The sequence below is a fragment of the Microtus ochrogaster genome, chromosome 5 (assembly GCF_000317375.1).
Source record: "Microtus ochrogaster isolate Prairie Vole_2 chromosome 5, MicOch1.0, whole genome shotgun sequence".
NCBI lineage: Eukaryota > Metazoa > Chordata > Mammalia > Rodentia > Cricetidae > Microtus > Microtus ochrogaster.
In genome coordinates this window covers 48,119,267-48,139,739 of record NC_022012.1, presented here as the reverse complement: position 1 = coordinate 48,139,739, position 20,473 = coordinate 48,119,267, and the positions used below count along the sequence as shown (strand labels likewise).

The 20,473-nt window shown below is 43.9% G+C and overlaps 1 protein-coding gene across 1 annotated transcript; it reads right to left on the bottom strand.

Annotated features, from left to right (window-relative positions):
- Window positions 1-1,692: 1,692 nt before the first annotated feature.
- Sln (sarcolipin) lies at window positions 1,693-2,275 on the bottom strand. The gene has a single exon (XM_013346225.1). The coding sequence runs from the start codon at window positions 2,214-2,216 to the stop codon at window positions 2,121-2,123; it is 96 nt and encodes a 31-aa protein (XP_013201679.1). The 5' UTR covers window positions 2,217-2,275; the 3' UTR covers window positions 1,693-2,120.
- Between the last annotated feature and the right edge of the window lie 18,198 nt (window positions 2,276-20,473).

Below are 20,473 nucleotides of genomic sequence, written 5' to 3'. Positions count from 1 at the left end.
GTGTGCACCACCACCCAGCATATTAGTTCTTAAAGCCTTCATGCATTAGGATCGTCTGGAATCCATCTTTCAAGAAACAACTCCCACAGTGCCCATCTGAGCCGCAGTTAGGTGGCTTTCAACTCTCAACTTCGGCTGCACTCTAAGGTCGTCTGGATGATGCTGTGCTTTCTGTTTGGGTTGTGTTTGTTGTTTTAACTCAGGTGCTTAGGCTGCACCACTAAGATTTCTATTTAATTGGTCTGGAAAGGATGCTATGTCAATAGCTTGAAAGATCTTCCCTGCTTTATTGATTCTCTTTGAATGCAGACGGGGATGAGAAACAGGGTGCTGTGTAGGGAGGGTTGTCACGATAGTTCAGATAGACTCTCAGCAAGGAACGGCTTCGTGGAGGGCATCATGAAGCAGGAGGGTTAACATCTCCTTGCCTGTGGTTATGACAAAACTGGCACAAATAACAGATGTGGTCTGTCCATATAGAAAGGGATTACTAGCAACACGCTATGTTTGTCTTGTGAACCTGTATGTTAATGTGTATTTTCCATTCCCCCTCCTTGAAACTGTCCTTGTGTCTAGCTCTATTTGTACAAGGACAAGAACCAAATTGGATCATGCAATTCGTAGGGGCATGATTTGTGCTCTAGCTTTACTCGGGGGTTAACTATTCTAAATATGTACTCACAGATAGACATCGCAATGGGAGTAGAATATTTATTCCCTGTTCCTTTTTGGCAGACATGTGCAAATGTATATATGTATGCATGTTCACATGTGTGCATGGGTTTTGAATGTGTGTGTGCATTTGTTTGTGTGCATGTTTGGGTGTACTCACATATGCAGGTATGTACATGAGCATCTGTGCACATACACATGAAGGTTAGAGAGCAACCTCAGGCATCATACCTCAGGTGCCCCCCATCTTCCACTAAAGAACCCCTCGTGGTGTGGAACTTTGTCAAATAGGCTAGACTAGCCTGCCTGGAAGTTTCCAGGATCTCTCTGGGCTGTTCTGTCTTCTACCTCGCCATCACTACAATTACAAGATAACACCACTGTCCTGCATTTTCACATGGCTATTGAGGGTCTGCACTCGGGCCCTTGAGCTTACAAAGTAAGAACTTTCCCCCACTGCACCCTCTCCTGAGCCCATTTCTTGTGAAAGCTATGCAAAAGGCACAAGACCAGATGAATTCTGTGCTTTTAGTGGGCTTTTAGTGGGAAGTTTCCAGGATCTCTCTGGGCTGTTCTGTCTTCTACCTCGCCATCACTACAATTACAAGATAACACCACTGTCCTGCATTTTCACATGGCTATTGAGGGTCTGCACTCGGGCCCTTGAGCTTACAAAGTAAGAACTTTCCCCCACTGCACCCTCTCCTGAGCCCATTTCTTGTGAAAGCTATGCAAAAGGCACAAGACCAGATGAATTCTGTGCTTTTAGTGGGCACTCTGGGCTCTGCCCCAAGACGCCAGCAGGCTGGACTCATTCTCCCTCTGGCTGTAGGATTAGCAGAGGGAAGGTTTGAGAAGCAATGGGATCATTTGAAATGGGACACTCTGGCTTGTCTTGCTTCCTGATCCTAGGCAGCTGGAGCATCTTGGCTAATCTCAAATGCTAGAAATAATGTGCTATTTGTCACTTCGGTCCCAGCCAAGGGTCACACAGATGCTAAAATAAATTCTAAAAGCCGTTTTCATGAGTGGCTTAACTTTATTGACATGAGAATTCAAGGGACTGACAAAGACTTTCTCGTCCATGTCTTCTGAAGCTTTGAGTCAGTTTGGTGGCAGACACAGTGGGTTAGGGGGGATGTGTGTTGGCACAGATCAGGGGCTTGTTGTTACTCTGCATCATCGGGAATCCGGTTTAATTTTAACTTGGTGGCCTGCATAGTGCATTTGCTAGGAAACAAGCCTAGGGCTCACTGGCTGACGAGCTTTTGGCAGCCCACAAGAACAGCATCTTTAGAAAGCACACAAGGGACCTAGTGCTGCGGTGTGTCAGGCATTGTGAGTGTGGGTCAGAGACACTGCGGTGCCAGGAGTGGCATCCCATGACAATAACAGCAGCAGAAGCTCGGGGCACACAGGCGTCACTCCCAGGGGTGCAGTACAACCCCTCAGTATTGGTAGGACCTCACAAGAAGCCACATAAGGAGAACGGTAATCAGGACAACTGTGAAGTTGAGGAACAGCTCCTGGGTAGACCGCTCCATCTTCTGAGTTGCTGGGTGAGAACTCCAGGCAGACTTCTGAGAGCGCACCAAGGGCCTCCGGCTTAGCCTCGCTTCCTAACAAAGTAAGAGAGACAACACGGTAGATAAGGGAACGTGCCTGGAAGCTGCCCAGCCTTCCTTCAGAGGAAAATGAAGTGTTGTGGAGGAGAGCGCTTGTGATGGCTTGCTCCATCCTGACCCCCAAACTTATACATTGACACCCTAGTCCCCAATCCCTAAGAATGTGACTGTGTTTGGAGACAGGGCCTTCAAGATGTAACTAAGTTAATATGAGGTCACTGCCGTGGGTAGCTCCAGCATCAACTTGATCTAAACCTAGAGTCACCTGGGAAGAAGGATCTCAAGTAATTCCTCCCATGTTAGGAGGTCTCAACTGCCGATAACTCTAGCTCTGGTGGGATCTGCTGTCTCTGGCCTCCTTGGGCATCTACACCTATGTACACATACCCCCACACAAACACATACACATAATTAAAAATAATAAAAGTAAACATTAAATAATAAAAATAAATCTAAAAAAAATGAAACAGAAAGGTAGTTGAGGAAGCCAGAGGAAGCAAGTCAGTTATCGGTGTTCCTGCATGGTCTCTGCATCAGTTTCTGCCTCCGAGTTCCTGCCTTGAGTGACTGCCATGGCTTTCCTTCCAGATGGACTATACCTATGAGCTGAAAATATACCCTTCCACCTTAAATTGCTTCTGGTCAGTGTTTTACCACAGAAAGAGAAGCAAACTAGATCAGTTACTAGTGAGCCCTAACTCAACGTGATCAGTGTCTAAAGACAAGAAGTTAGAACACAGACCTTATAGAGGGAAGACACTGTGAAAACACAGAAATGATGGCCACTCTCAGTCCAAAGAAAAAGCCTTAAAGGAACTTTAAGCCTTGCTGATGCCCTGGTCTCCAACATCTGACCCCAGACTTCATTTGAAGTTAAGCGGCCACTCCTCTCTGAGGCTCCAGCCTGGCAGCTCACCTTGAAGATTTTGGACTTGCCAGCCTTCACAATGATGTGAGCCACTTTCTCAAATGCATACGTACATACATACATACATACATACATACACACACACAGAGAGAGAGAGAGGGAGGCAAGAGAGAAGGAGAGAGGGAGAGAGTGAACTGTGTTTATCTGAAGACAGCCTAGTTTCTCTTCCTGCTGCCATCCCAAGACCAATGTTTTTAACCTGTATTAATCGCATTGTTTTGGTAGGAAACAAGATATTACATTTTTCTCTCTTCATCTTGGGCATGTCTGTACACACATGTTAACTTTGCTATTTAGAGTATCTCAAGCAGGGACATCAAAACAGAAAAAAAAAATAAAGCTTAGCATTGCTCTTTCTTTGGATCACATTTAGGAGAAGGATCATCCTTCTGATTTAAAGCTGCCCTAGGTCTTCATCCAACCCCGGTGAAAGCATAAAGCAATTCCAACAGCTGCATGGCTTCACACAAGCCTGCCCTGGCATGAAGCCTGCAGGGGTCAACAGAAGGCCCTCACACAGCGGGTACTCAGTCCAAAGAACAAGTGTTAGCCCCGTGAGCATTTCTGTCTCAACAAGGGCTTGTGCCAGCTATTTTTAGTCAAGCTCAGGATGTGCCTAGACTGTAAACATTTCAGAAAGCCGAGATGGTATCTTCAGCGTGCATACAGATTGGACGTGCAGGAAAGTATACTCCAAGCCCGTAGGCAACGTTGTCAACCAGAGTATTAATTTTGGTAAAGTAACGAAATTGATACTTGGTTTATATAATCTAAACAAAATTTAGAACTTACGTATTTTAGATAATTTAAGTAGATATTATTATTGTAGGGCAAAATTCTATCATGGAAGGAAAAATTTAGATGGAAAGGTTTGCAAAAGATCAAAGCTCAAGGGGCCAAAACTTTGTAGCAAACTTTTGGCCTGACTGAACTACCTGTAATTGTTATATTTGTTGTATCATCAATGTACCAAATTATTAACTTCATAGATACTAGCAGAATAATCAGCTTTTATTGCATTTTGATAGTATAATATGCAGGTTCCTACTATATTATGCCAGTGAATGAATTATAGGATCTGATTTTAAAATGTAGCCAATGACATTTTCTTTAAATTCCTAATTTTTATTACATTTCTTTATGTCTGTATTTGGGATAGATACACATGTGTATCACAATACACATGCAGAAGTCAGAGAGTTGGTTCTCTCTTTCCACTTAGGGAAACTTGGGGTTGAACTCACATTATCGACCTGGGCAACAAGTGCTTTTATCTGTTGAGCCATCTTGCCAGCCCCTCCCCCTTTTCGTTCTTATCCCTATTTCTTTTTTTTTATTTCATTTTTTTTTTATTGAGAAAAAAAATTTCCGCCTCCTCCCAGCCTCCCACTCCTCCCGCCTTCCCCCCCACTCCTCGCCCCCTCCCTCTCAAGTCTGAAGAGCAGTCAGGGTTCCCTGCCCTGTGGAAAGTCCAAAGTCCTCCCCCCTCCATTCTGGTCTAGGAAGGTGAACATCCAAACTGGCTAGGCCCCCACAAAGATGGGTGGATCTCACAACATACCAGTAAGAGGAAAGGAGGGTTTACAAGAATATCAGAGAATGTGACTCCATTTACCCAAAGTCAAGAGCAGGGAGCTTAATGGTGTTGCTTAGGGACACAGACACAGTCTGTAAAACTTCAAAACAGAGGATGGACAAGCTCCACACTTGGGGACAGAGGCAGAAGGGGAATGATAGCAATGAAGTTCTGGGGTTCTGACAGTCATCTGTTTCTTGGTAAGTGATAGCTATCTATATTCCTGTTTCTTATAATTCATTTTTAACATCTTGCATCTTTGCATTTTTTTCCAGCCTCTCTGAATTGAGTGAACACGCACTTCTCTTTCCTGTGGCTTAACCTTTGCTACTTCTTGTACTTTGATGGCAGCCTTAAATATTTGTTGTTTTGTGTATTTTCAAATAAAAAACCAGCAATCCAATGAACTCCCAATGGGTGCAATTCTATCAAGGTGCACGACAGCTGAAGGCTGGGTCTTACCTTCACACACATCCAGACTCTTTAGGAGGAATGAGAAAGTTAGTTAGGCAGCTATCCAATCGCCACTGTTCCATTTCTCCTATGAGCCCACCCAAGAGCTTTGGCTTCCTTTTATGCCTTCTCTAGGAGCCAAAACGGTTGTCCCATGTATGAACCTTACAAACCAGGGGGAAACTGCACAAGAAGCTTGACATTGGTTTTCTTCTGTGATGTTGGAAACAATATAAAATTAGAAAAAGAGAAAATGCATATCAGAAAAACAGGAATAGATACTCACTTTATAGCTTAAGAAATGCCGTATATTATGATTACCTGTTCCATTGGGAAATGTACTCATCAATTAACATTTTTACTTGAAAACTACAGAGAAAGAGAGAGAGACAGAGAGAGAGAGAGACAGAGAGAGACACAGAGAGAGACACAGAGAGAGAGAGAGACAGACAGAGACAGAGACAGAGACAGAGACAGAGACAGAGAGATTGCTAAGTATAAAATCCTTCTGTTACCTCAAGAGGGACCAGGACACACCCAGGCTGCTGTAGACTTCTCTCTCTCCCCAACTCCAGCTGTCTTCGCTGCTGTCTGAGCTCCTGGACTCTGGGCAGGGCCTAAAGTAGTCTGAGGGAGGTGGCAATCACCGTGATGTCACGGGTGAAACATCTCAAAGAGACAAGCTCCGGAGGTTCCAGCCTGTTGGTGTTCAGGGGGACATGGTAGGTGACTAAGGCTTTGCTCCCTTGGCTGCCGATTTGAATTAACAATGCAGGTTTGTGAGAACTCTTGTTCCCAGCTCACTTTTGGTGCAATGCTGTGGGATTTAGATCCACCTTTTACCACTTTATAAAGGCCTTCACTACATCTGAAGAGATGCAAGAGCCATAGAGCGTTTTCGAACAAATTGCTGCGCGGAGCTGACTTCACTACTCAACGCATGACGCTACGAAAACGTGATTTCATTTCATCTCCCATTATCTTTGGCTGCTTGAAGCATGAGGCGCTGCTCTCTGTCTTGCACCCACACTCCCCACACCGCCCTCCAGAATTCCAAAACTGACTTTTGTTCTAGCGATGGAAGCTAGCCCCTGCCCCCACCCCGTCACCGGCTACACTGAACTTGCCCGCGAAGCCATGCGCAGCGAGCTAGCACGTTCAGCCGGTTTCTCCCTCAACAGCCATGGAAGCCACAGCTTGTATCTGTGTCAGCTAAACTACCACAGCAGTGAAACAGACAGCAAAACCCAGTGGTTGGACTAACTGGGGGTGGGAAGTAGACCTGCTCAAAACTCGTGAGAATGGGAGTTCTAGACTAGACCGAAATACCTAGAATATATCCTTTTTGCTTCCTTTGTGCTGTGGCTATTTTGCCTGCATGTAAGTGTGTGCACCACGTGTCTGCAGTGCCCTGGGAGGCAGGAAGAGGTCCAGTGTGAGCCACCACGAGGGTACTGGGATTTGAACCCCAGACCAGTGGTAGAATATCCAGTGGTCTTAACCAGTGAGCCATCTCAGCAGCCCAGAGAGTAGATCTTAAGGGAAAAGAATGACACAGTTTTCAAGCACAGACACTGACCCAAACCAGACAAGGGTGAGTGTGTAACAAATCAGATGTTGGGAGACAAGTGGAGCCTCTAATGTATTAAAATGGACTTAGAAATCATTAATTAAGGAATTTACACATGATCCCAGTAATTGTGCTGCTCAGCAAATGCTGTCCTTAAAGATCATAGCATCAATCTTTCCTAATGGTTCCCAGTTAGGGCAATAGAAAGAAGGCGGTCCCCGGAGGCAGCAGCACACTCGGTTCCCTGCATACCTGTGTTCATGGTTCAGCACCCCCACCTCCCGAGAGGCTCCAACAGAAGAAGGATTTTCCATTCCATTTTTTCGTTTCAACATAAGCCCCATCGCAGGGTAATCTAATTACAACATTCTGTTGCCACTTGTCTTGTAAAACGATAGCTTGCTGAAGTGACAGATAGCGAATATTAATTATAGCACAATCGAACATTGGCTGTTATCTCTTGCCATCTGGCAAGCCCTGCAACTGCAGTCAGATTTCTGCCTTTTACCTCCCTCCCAGCTCCTGCCAGATTGTCTCAAACACTAGGGAGTGTTGTCTTGGTCACCAAGCTGCAGCTGTCCTTTTTCTATCCACTCAAAAATTATTATTTGTCCACTTAAAAAAAATAACACTTTCAATGTAGCCTTTGTAAGAACATATAAATGTATAAGACATTTAAATTCCCACTAATGTGGGCCTGGCAGCGGGTAAAGGCACTTCCTGCCAAGCCTGGCGGCCTGAGTTCAGTCCCCAGGGTCCACATGGTTGAAGGAGAGACCAGCTCCCATGTGCCCACACACAAATTCACACATATATTTTTAAAAATAATAAATGCTTCTAATCCCAGCTCTTGGGAGGCAGAGGCAGGCAGAGGCCAGCCTGGCACACATAGTGAGCTCCAGAACAGCTAGGACTACACAGAGAAACCCTGTCTTGAAAATAATAATAATATAATTAAAATATAAATGTAAAATAATTTTAAGAAAAAATAGCATTAATGTCACTATGGGTAAAAACCAATGCACTCGTGCTATGAACCTTCCTTCATGACACTGACTCTGTGGCTCATTGGCATTCCTCACTTATCAACTTCCTAGACAAATGCCGTTCCGCCTGTCAGCAGCAGGACAGAACTAAACAGTCTTTGACACTGTGTCTATGCCTCCTAATCTACAGTTTAGTCAAGGGCCAGCAATGTCATGGACTCTCGGTGGCCCTGAAGCTGTTAGTGTTTATCTGCCGCACCATTACCGCTTGCGTGTTCATGGATAAAATACCATGTACTTTGGGGTTCAGCCCTGAGCTCTTGTGCTCAGTTGGCTGTTAGTTGGTTTTGTTTACTTCCCACTTCCATCCAGATTTTTGGAAAATGAAGAAAGGCATCAGCCCTGCAACGCTGCAAGACCATTCATTGTGGGGAGATGCGCCAAGCCCTTCCTGAATGGCAATGAGCTCCTTGCACATCGCAGGGGTGAGCACCGCCATCATGTGCCGACCAGCTCACCATCGCCTTGTCCTCTCTGGCTGTTCCTGAAGCCGCTGAGGAAGAGAACAGCAGCCTTCCGGGACACCCTGTCTCTTACGCATGAAGACAAACCCAGAGAAGACAGAAACCTGCTTCTCACAGTTCCTCCGAGTGTCTGCTGCCGTGACCATCCTGTAAGACCTACTCTTTAGGCACAGGGGCGTCCAGGTCATGAAGATGCTTGAATGCACACGTTCAGGGTCTGCACAGAACTATCAACTCTAACAGAAAGTCTAAACCTCCTCGGGGAAACCCCGTCATAAGGGATAGTGCAGGGCAGTAGAAAGTGGAGTCACAAACCCTGTACCCATATTCTGAATTTTCTACTCACTAAGTAACATTAGGAAAATAACCCTCAGGGTCAGCAAGATGGCTCCGCGCATAAGGGCGCTTGGTGACAATCCCTAGGGTCCACAAGGCTGTAAGAAAGAACCATCTCACACACGTTGTCCTCTGACTCCACATGCATGCCATTGTACTTGCGTAAATAAATGTAATAAAAATATTTATAATTCTAGTTTAAGATGTGTACGCATGCAGAATCCACTTGACAACTTGTGTAAAATCACCGGCTTTCTTCCCTGCATGAGCAAGAATTAATGCTATTCCACCGTGTGTAAAAGGAGCATGGAAACACACCTGCCTGTCTTTAAATTAAGGGGTTATCCATAATTGAAAACAGTCAAGCAGTGACAAAGAACCCCTTTCTCTAGCTCTGGTGCAAAACTTCTCCTTTTACTTACGGCCAACAGAGAACAGGCTGCCGTGTAGTATGTGTGAGGACTAATCTCTATTGCCAACTGGCTTGTGTTTGAAATCACTAGGAGCTACCTGACTGGGGTATCTGTAAGCACGTTTGGAGAGAGATCTGACTGGGAAGGAAAGACCCACCCAGAGTGAAGGTGGTACCATCCCATGGACTTGGGTTCCAGAGTTAATAGAAAGGAAGAAGCCACATGAACATTGGTCTCTCTGCTTCCTGACCAGGGAATCAACGTGACCAGCTGCCTCCCACTCCCTATAGATAGCTCCTCAGACAGTTTCCACTAGGGCAAAACAGGGAAAGTACCCTGCTAAGGGCCAACATCACTATCCTGCTATCACTGCTGAGAATGTTCAGCTGGTACCGAGCAAACAGTACTGCATACAAGACATTGGTCTAAACATAAATCACAATACAGAATAGGGCCAATGCCCCAGAGAGAAGAAAGTTAAGAAAGGATTACTTGCAATAACCCAATAAATTATGGAATCATAAGTGTTTATCAACAGACAAATAGTTACAGAAGATTGGCTACCTTGCACCATGGAAGACTACTCAGCCTTCAAAAAGACCTAGGGATCCCTGTCATCTGTGACAACATGGAAAAACTGGAGAACATTGTGCTAAGGAAGTAAGCTGAGCAGAGAGAAACAAGAATGTGTGCTGACTATAATTGAAACCAAGCCAGTCCCGCACAAGTGAATTCATAAAGCAGAGTGGGGTAGTGAGTTTAGAGGCTCCGGGGAGTGGGAGATGGTGGCTAGAGGGGACCAGGGGAATAGGTGTTGTATCGTGAGTGTTTGAGATCTACACTGGAGCATGATGGACAGAGTGAGAACAGGATACACAAAACTCCTATGAGTGTGTTAGGGTTTTTGAGAGAAACAGAACCAACTATATACATAAGTTCACGTATATAAATATAGATATTATACAAAGAGATGCACCTGCTTGTGCCAGCTGCCTAGAAGCCCCTCAAGAACTGGATGATGATGGGTTCACATCAGAAGGGTGATGAAGCTGAAGAAGCTGCAGTGAGAACAGCAGCGATGCCCACACGTACTCAGGAAGAGCAGAAGCTGCACATGTGTGTGCACTGGCTTCCTTGTCTGTACCACTCACCTTTAGAACAGACCGCCTCCTGTGTCACTATCCGCCCATCACTCCTCTCTGACATGCCCTCCACAGAAACACCCGTAGGTGTCATCCACCAATCCTAGACATTTCTCAGCCTAGGCAAGGCAGCAACCAGGACCAACCATCATAGAGAGGAAGTTTCAAGTGCTCTCCCTACAAAAAGCACTTTTCAGAGCCAGGTATAAAGATATACACTTTAGTCCCAGTGCTTGGGAGGCAAAGACAGACAGATCTCTGAGAAGACTAGCCTGGTCTACAGAGTCAAGTTCTAGGGCTACACAGAGAAACCTTGTCTTGAAAAAAAATAACAAAATATTTTTTTCAGTGATGGGTATGTTCATCAGCTTGGTATAATTATTCTACCCTGGATCTTGATATCATTTTGCACCCTATAAAAATATGCAATTAGACATTGTCGGTTTACAATAAAACTTTTAAAAATTGAAGAGAGAAAAGTTCAAAGTCAGGGATGGTGGCATGTGCCTGTAATCCCAGCATTAGTGGGGTGGAGGAAGGAGGAGCTGGAGTTCAAGGTTAACCTCTGATACATAGCGGCTGTGAAGCCAACCTGAAGTACATACAATCCTGTCTCAAAATCTCGAAAGATAAAAGAGACAAAGAGATGGGAGAGAGGGAGAGGTAGGAGGAAAGGAGCAGGGGGCAGTGCTGGATGGAGAAAAAGCTATAGGCAATGGCTCTAGAATGCTCTACCCTTCAACATTTAACCTCAACAGTGTGCAACATTGACTCAGAGAGACAGTCCCTATATGTGCGTGTCATCTTGCAGACCTCAGGGTATCCACGGACCCAGCAATGTAATATCCTTTCATTAATGTGTCTTGGCACCTGGCAGAAGCAGCAATACTTACCAACACTCATCTGAAGTTCATACAAATCCAAGAGCAGACAGCCACTGAGAGAGGCCAAAGCTAAGAACGGGAACAGCAGCGCTAGCTCCTGAGCACATGTGAGTTCTGGAACTATGGGGAACATTCTAGGGATGGGATCTTGCATAAGGGGTGGAAGCAAGAGGTAGAAAATGATGTGTGCATCTTCTTTGTGACAACCTGAGTCAGTGAGGTGACACCAGTTAGCATCATCTGTTAGAACCAATTAAACTTCTTTTCCCTAGAACAAGTATATTTTTGTTCTATAATATGATTGTGTAAACAGATGACTTTCTCTTAGCACACTGAACAGCTTCTTGGGAGTAAAAAGCAGCCAAAACGTGTTTACTACTAAGCTAATACCATCTGTCCGCCAAACTTTCCTGGATTTCAGATTGGCTTTGTTCTTTTTCTCATTGAAAGTGAGAATTCAACAGGACTTTGATGTGCTGTTATTGGACAGTTCTGGGAGGTTCTAGCCAGATACGCCTACTGGAAATATCCTGTTCTTTATTGAGTTTAATCCACAAAATTATACAGATTCTGAGAATCTGCCAGTCCTGATAACACAGTTGCAGGTTCAGCAAGAATAGTGGGGATCAGATGAACCCATTTGTTACTGTGAAAGAGTTCATTTGGCTTCAGCCTTTAGCTGGTAAGGATGAGATAACACTCACTGTGGGTCGTGAAAAATCTCTGTCCCCTGAAGGTAAGAAGAAACCAAATCACCCAGTTGCAAAGCTGCAGAAGAAAGGTCTCGGGATACAAGCTACAGGCCGCATTTCCTTTTGGCTTAGGGGTAGGTCATCTCAGAGAGCAACAGGACACATGCCCAACAAGCCAGAGAGTAACCTAACTTTCTACACCTTTACAGTAAGAGCAAACATGGAATTGCTGCCAGCTACTGATATTGAATTAATATTAAGTAATAATAATTCAGGGAGTTTATCCCGGAGAGTTGGGTCAGACATACTCTAGCTTGCATTGCACTGATTTTTGTCTCCTTTAGCCATTGTCCAGCGAATCTACCAACAAACACACACACACACACACACACACACACACACACACACACACCACTAATCGCATCTGTGCTGTCATGGGAGCTCACTGTGTTAACAAACATCAAATCAGCTAATATTATCTTCCTCTTTTGCTAGTCTGTTTCTCATTTGCTAGATGTTATAGCATTTTTCAGGCACGTGAAATCGGTCTTCTACCCTTCCCACTAAAGACCAATGTGCACTCCAGACCACCCCACTGTACCCTCTGTGGACAGATAGATCAGTCTGTCACCAACACTTCCTTCATTTGCTTTGGGTATAACCTAAGCCTACAAAGTGCCCTTCCTCAAGCACCACCTTTGATGAGCCCTGCAGCTTTGGAAAAGAGGAGTTATGAAAGTTACCATTACTTCTGGACACACTGCAGGGTGGGAGTGCAAAAACACTGCTCTCTCCATGGCCGCACCCTATGGAGCAGTATTGCGTTAGTCAGGTTCTGTAGATAACCTTTAATAGGTGTTTGAAGGGATTTATTATGGGAGTTGGTTCCAATGACTCTAAAGACCAAGATATCTCACAATTTGCCATCTATGAGCTAGAGAACAAGGTAAGCTGGACGTGTGATTCTGACTGAGTTGGAAGGCCTGAGAACCAAAGAAGCCTAAGTCCCAGAACCAAAGGGCCCAGGGATTAGAAAGTTCAGAGACAGGAGAGGACAGGCACCCTTCCCCCGCCCTCTTACTCTACTCAGAACCCCTATGGGCTGACAAAGACCATGTAAGCTGGTGAGGGCAATCATTTTTTTAAGGTTTATTTTATTTATTATGTATATACAGTGTTTTGACCGCATGTTTGCTTGCATGCCAGAAGAGAGTATCAGATCTCATTATAGATGGTTGTGAGCCACTATGAGGCAGCTGGGAATTGAACTCAGGACCTCTGGAAGAGCAGTCAGTGCTCTTAACTTCTGAGCCATCTCTCCAGCCCGAGAGCAATCTTACTCATGTCACATGGCTCAGAACCTCATCTCTTCATACTGCCCATGCTGCCTCTGCCACCTCTCCTGGTGTCTCCTGAGCAACTAGATTCCTCCTCTTCCTCCTCCTCCTCCTCCTCCTCCTCCTCCTCCTCCTCCTCCTCCTCCTCCTCCTCCTCCTCCTCCTCCTCCTCCTCTTTCTTCTCTCTCTCCTCTCTCTATCTCTCCTTTTCCCTCCCTCCCTCTCTCCCTAGAAGTCCTGCCTATACCTCCTGCCTAGTTATTGTCTGTTCAGCTCTTTATTAAACCAATCACAGCAATATGTCTTCATATAGTGTACAAATACCCCACAACACAGCAGCCCCCTAGCCTGATGCATAGCCATCCTGAGTGCTAGGGAATACTACCTTGCCTCCACTCCAGGGTCGGCTCAGATATGTGTGCATAAGGGAGTGCAGCAGAGAATACACAGAGGTAATGGACACCTCTAGCCTTCGCTCAGGGTGAGCCTTTCCTCCCAAAACTAATTCTGCTCCGTTAGCACCTCAGACTGCGCACCAGAGTCAAGCTGAGACCCCACCACATCAGCGTCCTTGGACAAACCGGGAGCATGCCACGTATCCTGCTGGTGAACTTTCAACCGAGATCCAGGTAGAAACAGGCTCTCTGTGTTCCAGATGAAACGTGCCCTGTTTCTTATTTCTCTGGTTTCTCAGAGCTCCCAGATTAGGTTCACAATCTTGCAAAGCAAGAGCCACAGTGACCTACGTCTAGCCTCATGGCCCTCCCGTCTTTAGTGCAACTTGTCTTTCTCAGACTTTTTCATATTCTGTGCCGCTCTCCCTGGTGAGAAGATCATCCTATGTGCTCAACAGCGCCCGTGGCAGTCTGATGTTTAACAAGTAGAGCTGATTTCAGGTGTCACATTCCCTGACCACTGTGGCCAGGATGGACAGCCCTCTGTGGCCTGTGCAGCTCTGAACACCTCTGAGTTAGCACCAATCTTCCTGACATCATCCCGTCTTAAATCAGGACTATGTCTCTCACCCCTGCAAATTAGTCATATGATAACCCAGTGTAGAGTAAACCACCTCTAAGGCTGTTATATAAGTACATTTGAGATGGCTGAAGACAGGGCTCAGTAGTTGAGAGCATGGGCTGTTCTTCCGGAGGACCTGGGTTCAATTCCCAGCACCCACACGGCAGCTCAAACCTGTCTATAGCTCCAGTTCCAGGGGAATCCAACACTCTCACACTGATATACATGCAGGCAAAATACCAATGAACATAAAATAAAAATGAATAAAGTAAAGTAAAAAATAACTCATTTTTTAAAAAATAGATATATGAAAAAATGTATTAACTAACAATAGTCCAACTCTGGAGAGTTTGATTTTTGCATACAATATTACAAGCTGCCTATGGTGGTTCATCCCTAAAATTCTAGGACTCAGAAAGTTTTCAAAACCAGCCTTAGCTCCATAGTGAGTTCAAGGGCAGCTTGGAATACATGAGACACTACCACAAAAAAATAAATAAATAAATAAATAAATAAATAAATAAATAAATAAATAAATGTATGTAAAGGGTAGGGGTTAAAAGAAAAAAAAATGCCCCAACCTTTCATCACTGTAAGTTCAGAAATGTTGGTGATATTTACAAGAGTTATATAGCAACCTGGACAAGTCAGGATCTCCTGATCTAAGAATAGCGCATCCTAGGCACCCCGTCGCTCACCAGCCTGACAGCTGTTCGTCAGCTTAGCACGTAGATGGACGGCTTTCTCTGCTGCTGAAGCTGAGCAGCAAAATGTCTGAATTTTTCTTTGTTTGAAAACAGTAGTGGTGGCCCACACATTTAATCCCAGCACTTGGGAGGCAGAAGCTGGAGGATCTCTGAGTTTCAGACCAGCCTGGTTGAAAAAAAGAAAGAAAGAAAGAAAGAAAGAAAGAAAGAAAGAAAGAAAGAAAGAAAGACCTAAGAAGTTAAATTATGAACATTAAAAAAAACATAATTAAAACATTCCAAGCACACACAATTTAGCAATTCAATGTTCATTGTATTGCTTTGTCTTTTGTTAAATAAATGTTAAAATATTCTGGATAGAGCTGGAGTCCCATGGAGCATCCAAATGCAGTTCTAGTCTCCTTCCTACCTCTCTCTGTATGAACTTGGTGCATAATCCAAGTTCCAATAATTAACCCTTTCAAACCTGTCATCCAGGCTAGAGCAGCCTGCTAAATAGGTTTCCCTCTTTCTTCTCAAAAGAACTTTGTAAAATAAACAATATCTGTGTATTATGGTGGTTCTTTTGTTTTGTACAAGTGAACCATTAGACTATAAGGGACTTTTGTGTTATTATATATATATGAATGTTTAGCCTGCATGTATGTGTGCGTTCCACGTGTGTACCTGGCGACTGTGGAATTCAGAAGAGATGTTGGATCGCCTGGGAGTTGAGTTACAGATGGTTGTGTACTCTTAACCACTGAGTCATTTATCCAGCCCCAGAAGAGATTTTATAGATTTATTTATTTAGTGTCTGTTTGTCTGTCTATATCTATCTATTTGTGTGTGTGGTATTTAGTGTCTGTCTCTCTCTCCCTCTCTCTCCTTTCCGCCTCTATGATTGTGCTCTCGTGTGTGTGTGTGTGTGTGTGTGTGTGTGTGTGTGTGTGTGTGTGCATGCCCATGCCCACGGAGGTTAGAAGAGGGGTTAGATACCCTGGAATTACGGGTGGTTGTTAGCTGCCATGTGAGTGCTGGGAACAGAAACAGCTCCTCTACAAGAATAGTGACTGCTCTTAATCACGGAGCAATCGCCTAGCCCTGTAATTTAATAGTTTCAAGTGTTAAATTAAATTCTGTAGATTCTATTAATACCTAATAAATAGTAGAAGATCTGATGTGTTCCATCATTAGATTGAAATGGACTTGAATCACAGACCTTGGCAATAACCTCTTGGCATCAAAAAACATCTTCTATCTGTTAAAATTTCATCAACAATGGGACATAATGAAACTCTCTGAACTTCTCGAAGAACTAGGCGAGGCTTGATACAACTTGATTATGGTGGAATCCAGAATGGATCATTCATTCAATGGGAACACAGATGAATATCCTACTGATCTTAAAATTGCAGGACAGCTGATAATGGTTTTCTAAGATACAGAGTTTCTAAAACTTATCAGGAAGTCCTGGTGGTGTAGAAGACTTTAGCAACTGCTGCTCTCATTTAGAATTTAGTAGGTGTCACAAACATGTAATATTCTAATTCCACCTATAAATAAAACACATCTGTAGTCACTAAAGTTCTTCCATAAATGACTTTCTTTCATCGAATTATTTTTTTCCACTAAGGAGGATTTTATTCATTGGATTGCAACGGTATGAACTCAAGGTCAGGTATAGTAAAGGTGGGCAAATGTGCCCTCATTCATTCATTCATTGCATGCTTGGCAGTTTCCCTGCATGGACCTCTGAGTCTGTTGCTCCTATGTGCATCGTGGCTCTGTATGTCCACCTACTGTGTGTAATGTATTTTCCATAGAAACTATCTTATAATATGCATCACTACATAGACTATGTGTTTTCTTGCAGAATTGTACACCAATATCATGTTCTGTGTAGCCGATTCAAGGGATTTCAAGAGTATTTTGTCTCTACCCAATTTTTATTTGCACACCCACCGTCTGCATTAACCCTGACACATGAGCCCTATGACAGTTAGCTGTTTTGGTGAAGTTTCAGCACCTAAGCTTACAGGCATCACAGCTGTAGGGAAGCCCTGAACCCACAGGTATGTTCATCTGAAGTCTGTCGGAGGGTCTTGAGGAATCACAGAATCTTGGAGAGATGCCACAGCAGTGGACCATGGGGAAAGGTCCCAACTTCCTACAGAAAAATAAATGCCAAAAAGTAAATCAGAAACCAGGCATGGTGGCACACACCCTTAATCCCAGCACTCCAGAGGCAGAAGCAGATGGATGATCCCTGTGAGTCCAAGGCCAGCCTCATCTACAGTTCTGGGATGTAGGAGAGACCCAGCCAATCACTTTACTTGGGGGCGGGGTCCCCCGAGGATATTTTTTACTTATAAAGATTACGGGGCGTGCTCCCAGCCGCCCCTTCTGCTTTCCTGTTCACCTCTGGTTCTGTAAGTCTATTTCCCCATTAAAGCTGTATATATTTTTACAATCTGTCTGTATTCATTTTACGCCGATACTGGGACATGGGTCTCTATGAGAAGAGACCCTATTCAAACACGCACAAATATGACACTAATAACAAAAAAATAACTTGAGGATATTGAAATGATTAGAAGTCCTTAGGGGAAATTAACTAGGCAGCATAACTAACAACAATTCATAACAAGGTTAATTAAATGTTTTATCAAGGGCCAGTGGGATGGCTCAGTAAGTAAAGGTACTTGCTGCCCAGCCTGACAACCCGAGTTCAGTTCCTAGGACTGACATGGTAGAAAGAGAGAACCCAGTTCAGTAAGTTATCCTCTGACCTCTATGTAGTAGGGAGCTGTGGGCCTGCTTTTCATCCCGCCCGGCTCCCGCACGGCTAGCTTTATACTCCGAAATAATTACACGGAAACTGTATTCTTTTAAACACTGCTTGGCCCATTAGCTTTAGCCCTTACTGGCTAATTCTGATATCCCGATCAACCCATCTCTAATAAACTGTGTAGCACCGGTCTTACCGGGAAAGATTCAACATGTCTGACCTGGTGGCTTGCTTCATCGCATGCGTCTCAGAGAGCAGAGCTATGGCGTCTGCCTGGGAGAGGGGAGCATGGCATCTCTGAGCTCACTTCCTCTTCCTCCCAGCATTCTGTTCTGTTTACTCCTCTGTTTACCTAGGTTTTAACCTATGAAGCCAAGCAGTTTCTTTATTACTTAACCAATGACCTTCCTCCATCACCTCTACACATGCTCTGTGGTACACGCACTCACTAAACAAATATAAATAAGTTCAATACTTTTTAAATACTCATCCTGGGGTTCTGTTTTGTTTCCTTTTGTGATGCTAGGGAGTGAGGTGACAGCATTGTGAGCCCTGGACAGGCACCCCCACACACTTAGCTTTTAATGTCTTTGGTGCCCACATTCTGAACGACGTGTTCTGTCTCCCCATGATTTCATTCAGCTTGTTACTTTCTCTCCAGTATTTCCCATATATTGCTAGCTTGTCCTGTCCAGTGCATTTTAATGTTTCATTAGCATATATTAATTACAACGGGTAATGGGTTTGAATAAGACATGTAGCATGAAGGGCAAAGGGGCCAGAACTGTGGCCTTGCTGTCTAGCCGTTTGGCTTTTTTGCTTTCTCTATAAAGTGGAGGTTGGACAAGATAATCTCTCACGTCACTTGCAGAGCTATGGATCCACATAAACTTAGAATAGGATGAATTCCATAAAATTAAAGTTAAAGGGAATAGATTTCTTTTCCTTTTAGCCTAAATGACGTAGTTTTGCGCTAAATTTAACTTTTTACACATATATTATCATGAGTAAGTGAACCATCCTCCCTCCCCACTCAAACTGTCCACAGTTTTTGTTTAAGATTTATGTATTTTTACATGTTTAATTTTGTATGTTTATGTGTGCGTGCACATGTATGCAGTTAACACGCACATGCCGGGGAGCAGGTGTACCTGATCCCACTGAAGCTGAAGTTAGAAGCTATTGTGAGCCATCCAGTATGAATGCTGGAGGCTCAACTCTGGTCCTCTGTAAGAGGAGTGTGAGCCCTTCACTGGTGAGCCATCTCTCCAGTTCCCGTATACATAAATAAATAAGTAAAAACTAAATAAGTGATTGTTTTCGATACAAAAGCTGAACTTATTCAGAGCTTCAGGCAATTTATACTCTGAGGATTAAGAAAAGATCGCATGAGTAAAGTCCTCATGATTTCGAACTGTATAGTCACAAGTACAAGCTGCACACCAAAAAAAAAATCTTTTTTCCATAGATAGTTTAAACCTTTACTTGAATAACAACAGCAACCAATAATGAGTAGCGTGTCATAGACACAGGCCTGTGTACAACACCTGGGAGGAGCCTGGAAACACACTCCAACAGCAATTCCCGTGTTTCGAAGAAACCGGGGTCACGGGGGTCATACAACTCCGCCTTGCTTTCTTGCAGTTTTCTCACAAGCACTCAGAATTCTCCTCACGTGACTCCATGCCTGGGCTGTGTTCCTACATTTTATATATTAAATAATATTGACAAAGTTAAGCACGGATGAAAACAATAAACCCAAGTAATAACTTGGTTTGCTTCTCAGTGATCTACCAATCTTCTGGAAACATTAAAGGAAAATAAAAGTCACGATCATGTTCCATATTTCAATTTTGACTGTTATGCTTCTATTTCTTTTTATTGTACTAATCTTTCTAAAAAAAAACTTTTATCTTGAAATCAGTTAAGAAAGAGGTTAATAAGCATTCATAGAGCTAAGAATAAACTCTATTTGTTAAAGACTCAGCTACATCTTCATACCACAAGGACACTTGCTTAACAATGTTCATAGCAGTATTATTCGTAATAGCCAGATTAGATGCCCCTCAACCGAAGAATGGGTGAAGAAAATGTGATACGTTTACACAATGGAGCATTACTCAGCTGCAAAAGAACAATGACATCATGAAACTCGCAGGCAAATGGATGGAACTAGAAAAAAAAAAATCCTGAGTGAGGTAACCCAGAAAGCCGAACACAGCATGTACTCACTCATAAGTGGATATTAGACGTAAAACAAAAGATAACCAGACAACAATCTACAGCTCCAGTAACTAATAGAACCAGATGCAGAGATCCACAACCAAGCACAAGGCCAAGCTCTGGGAGTCCAATCAAAGAGAGGGAGGAGGGAATATATGAGCAAGGGAGGTCAAGATCATGACGGAGAAATCTACAGAGACAGCTGAACTAAGCTCGTGGAAACTCATGAACTCTAGACCGACAGCTGTGGAGCCTGCATGGGACTGAGCGAGGCCCTCTATATGTGGGAGACGGTGAAGCTTGGACTATCTGAGGGGCCCCTGGCAGTGGAACCAGGATTTATCCCTGGTTGCATGAGCTAGCTTGTTTGAACCCATCCCAATGGTAGAATGCTATGCTCAGCCTTAATGCAGTGGGGAGGGGCTTGGTCCTGCCCCAACTTAATGTGCCAGACTTTGTTGATTTCCTATGGGAGAAGTAGATAGGGAATGGGAGGTGAGAGGGTCCAGGAGGAGGCATGGGACGGAGACTGTGGTTGTAAAGTTAAAATATAAAATAAAAAAGAATCTACATAAGTTATTTTAAAAACTCATAAGTATGTACAGGTCAAGGAGACAA

What these genes read in the sequence shown, in the direction of transcription:
- Sln (XM_013346225.1), bottom strand. Translation starts at nt 2,216, where the DNA reads ATGGAGCGGTCTACCCAGGAGCTGTTCCTCAACTTCACAGTTGTCCTG.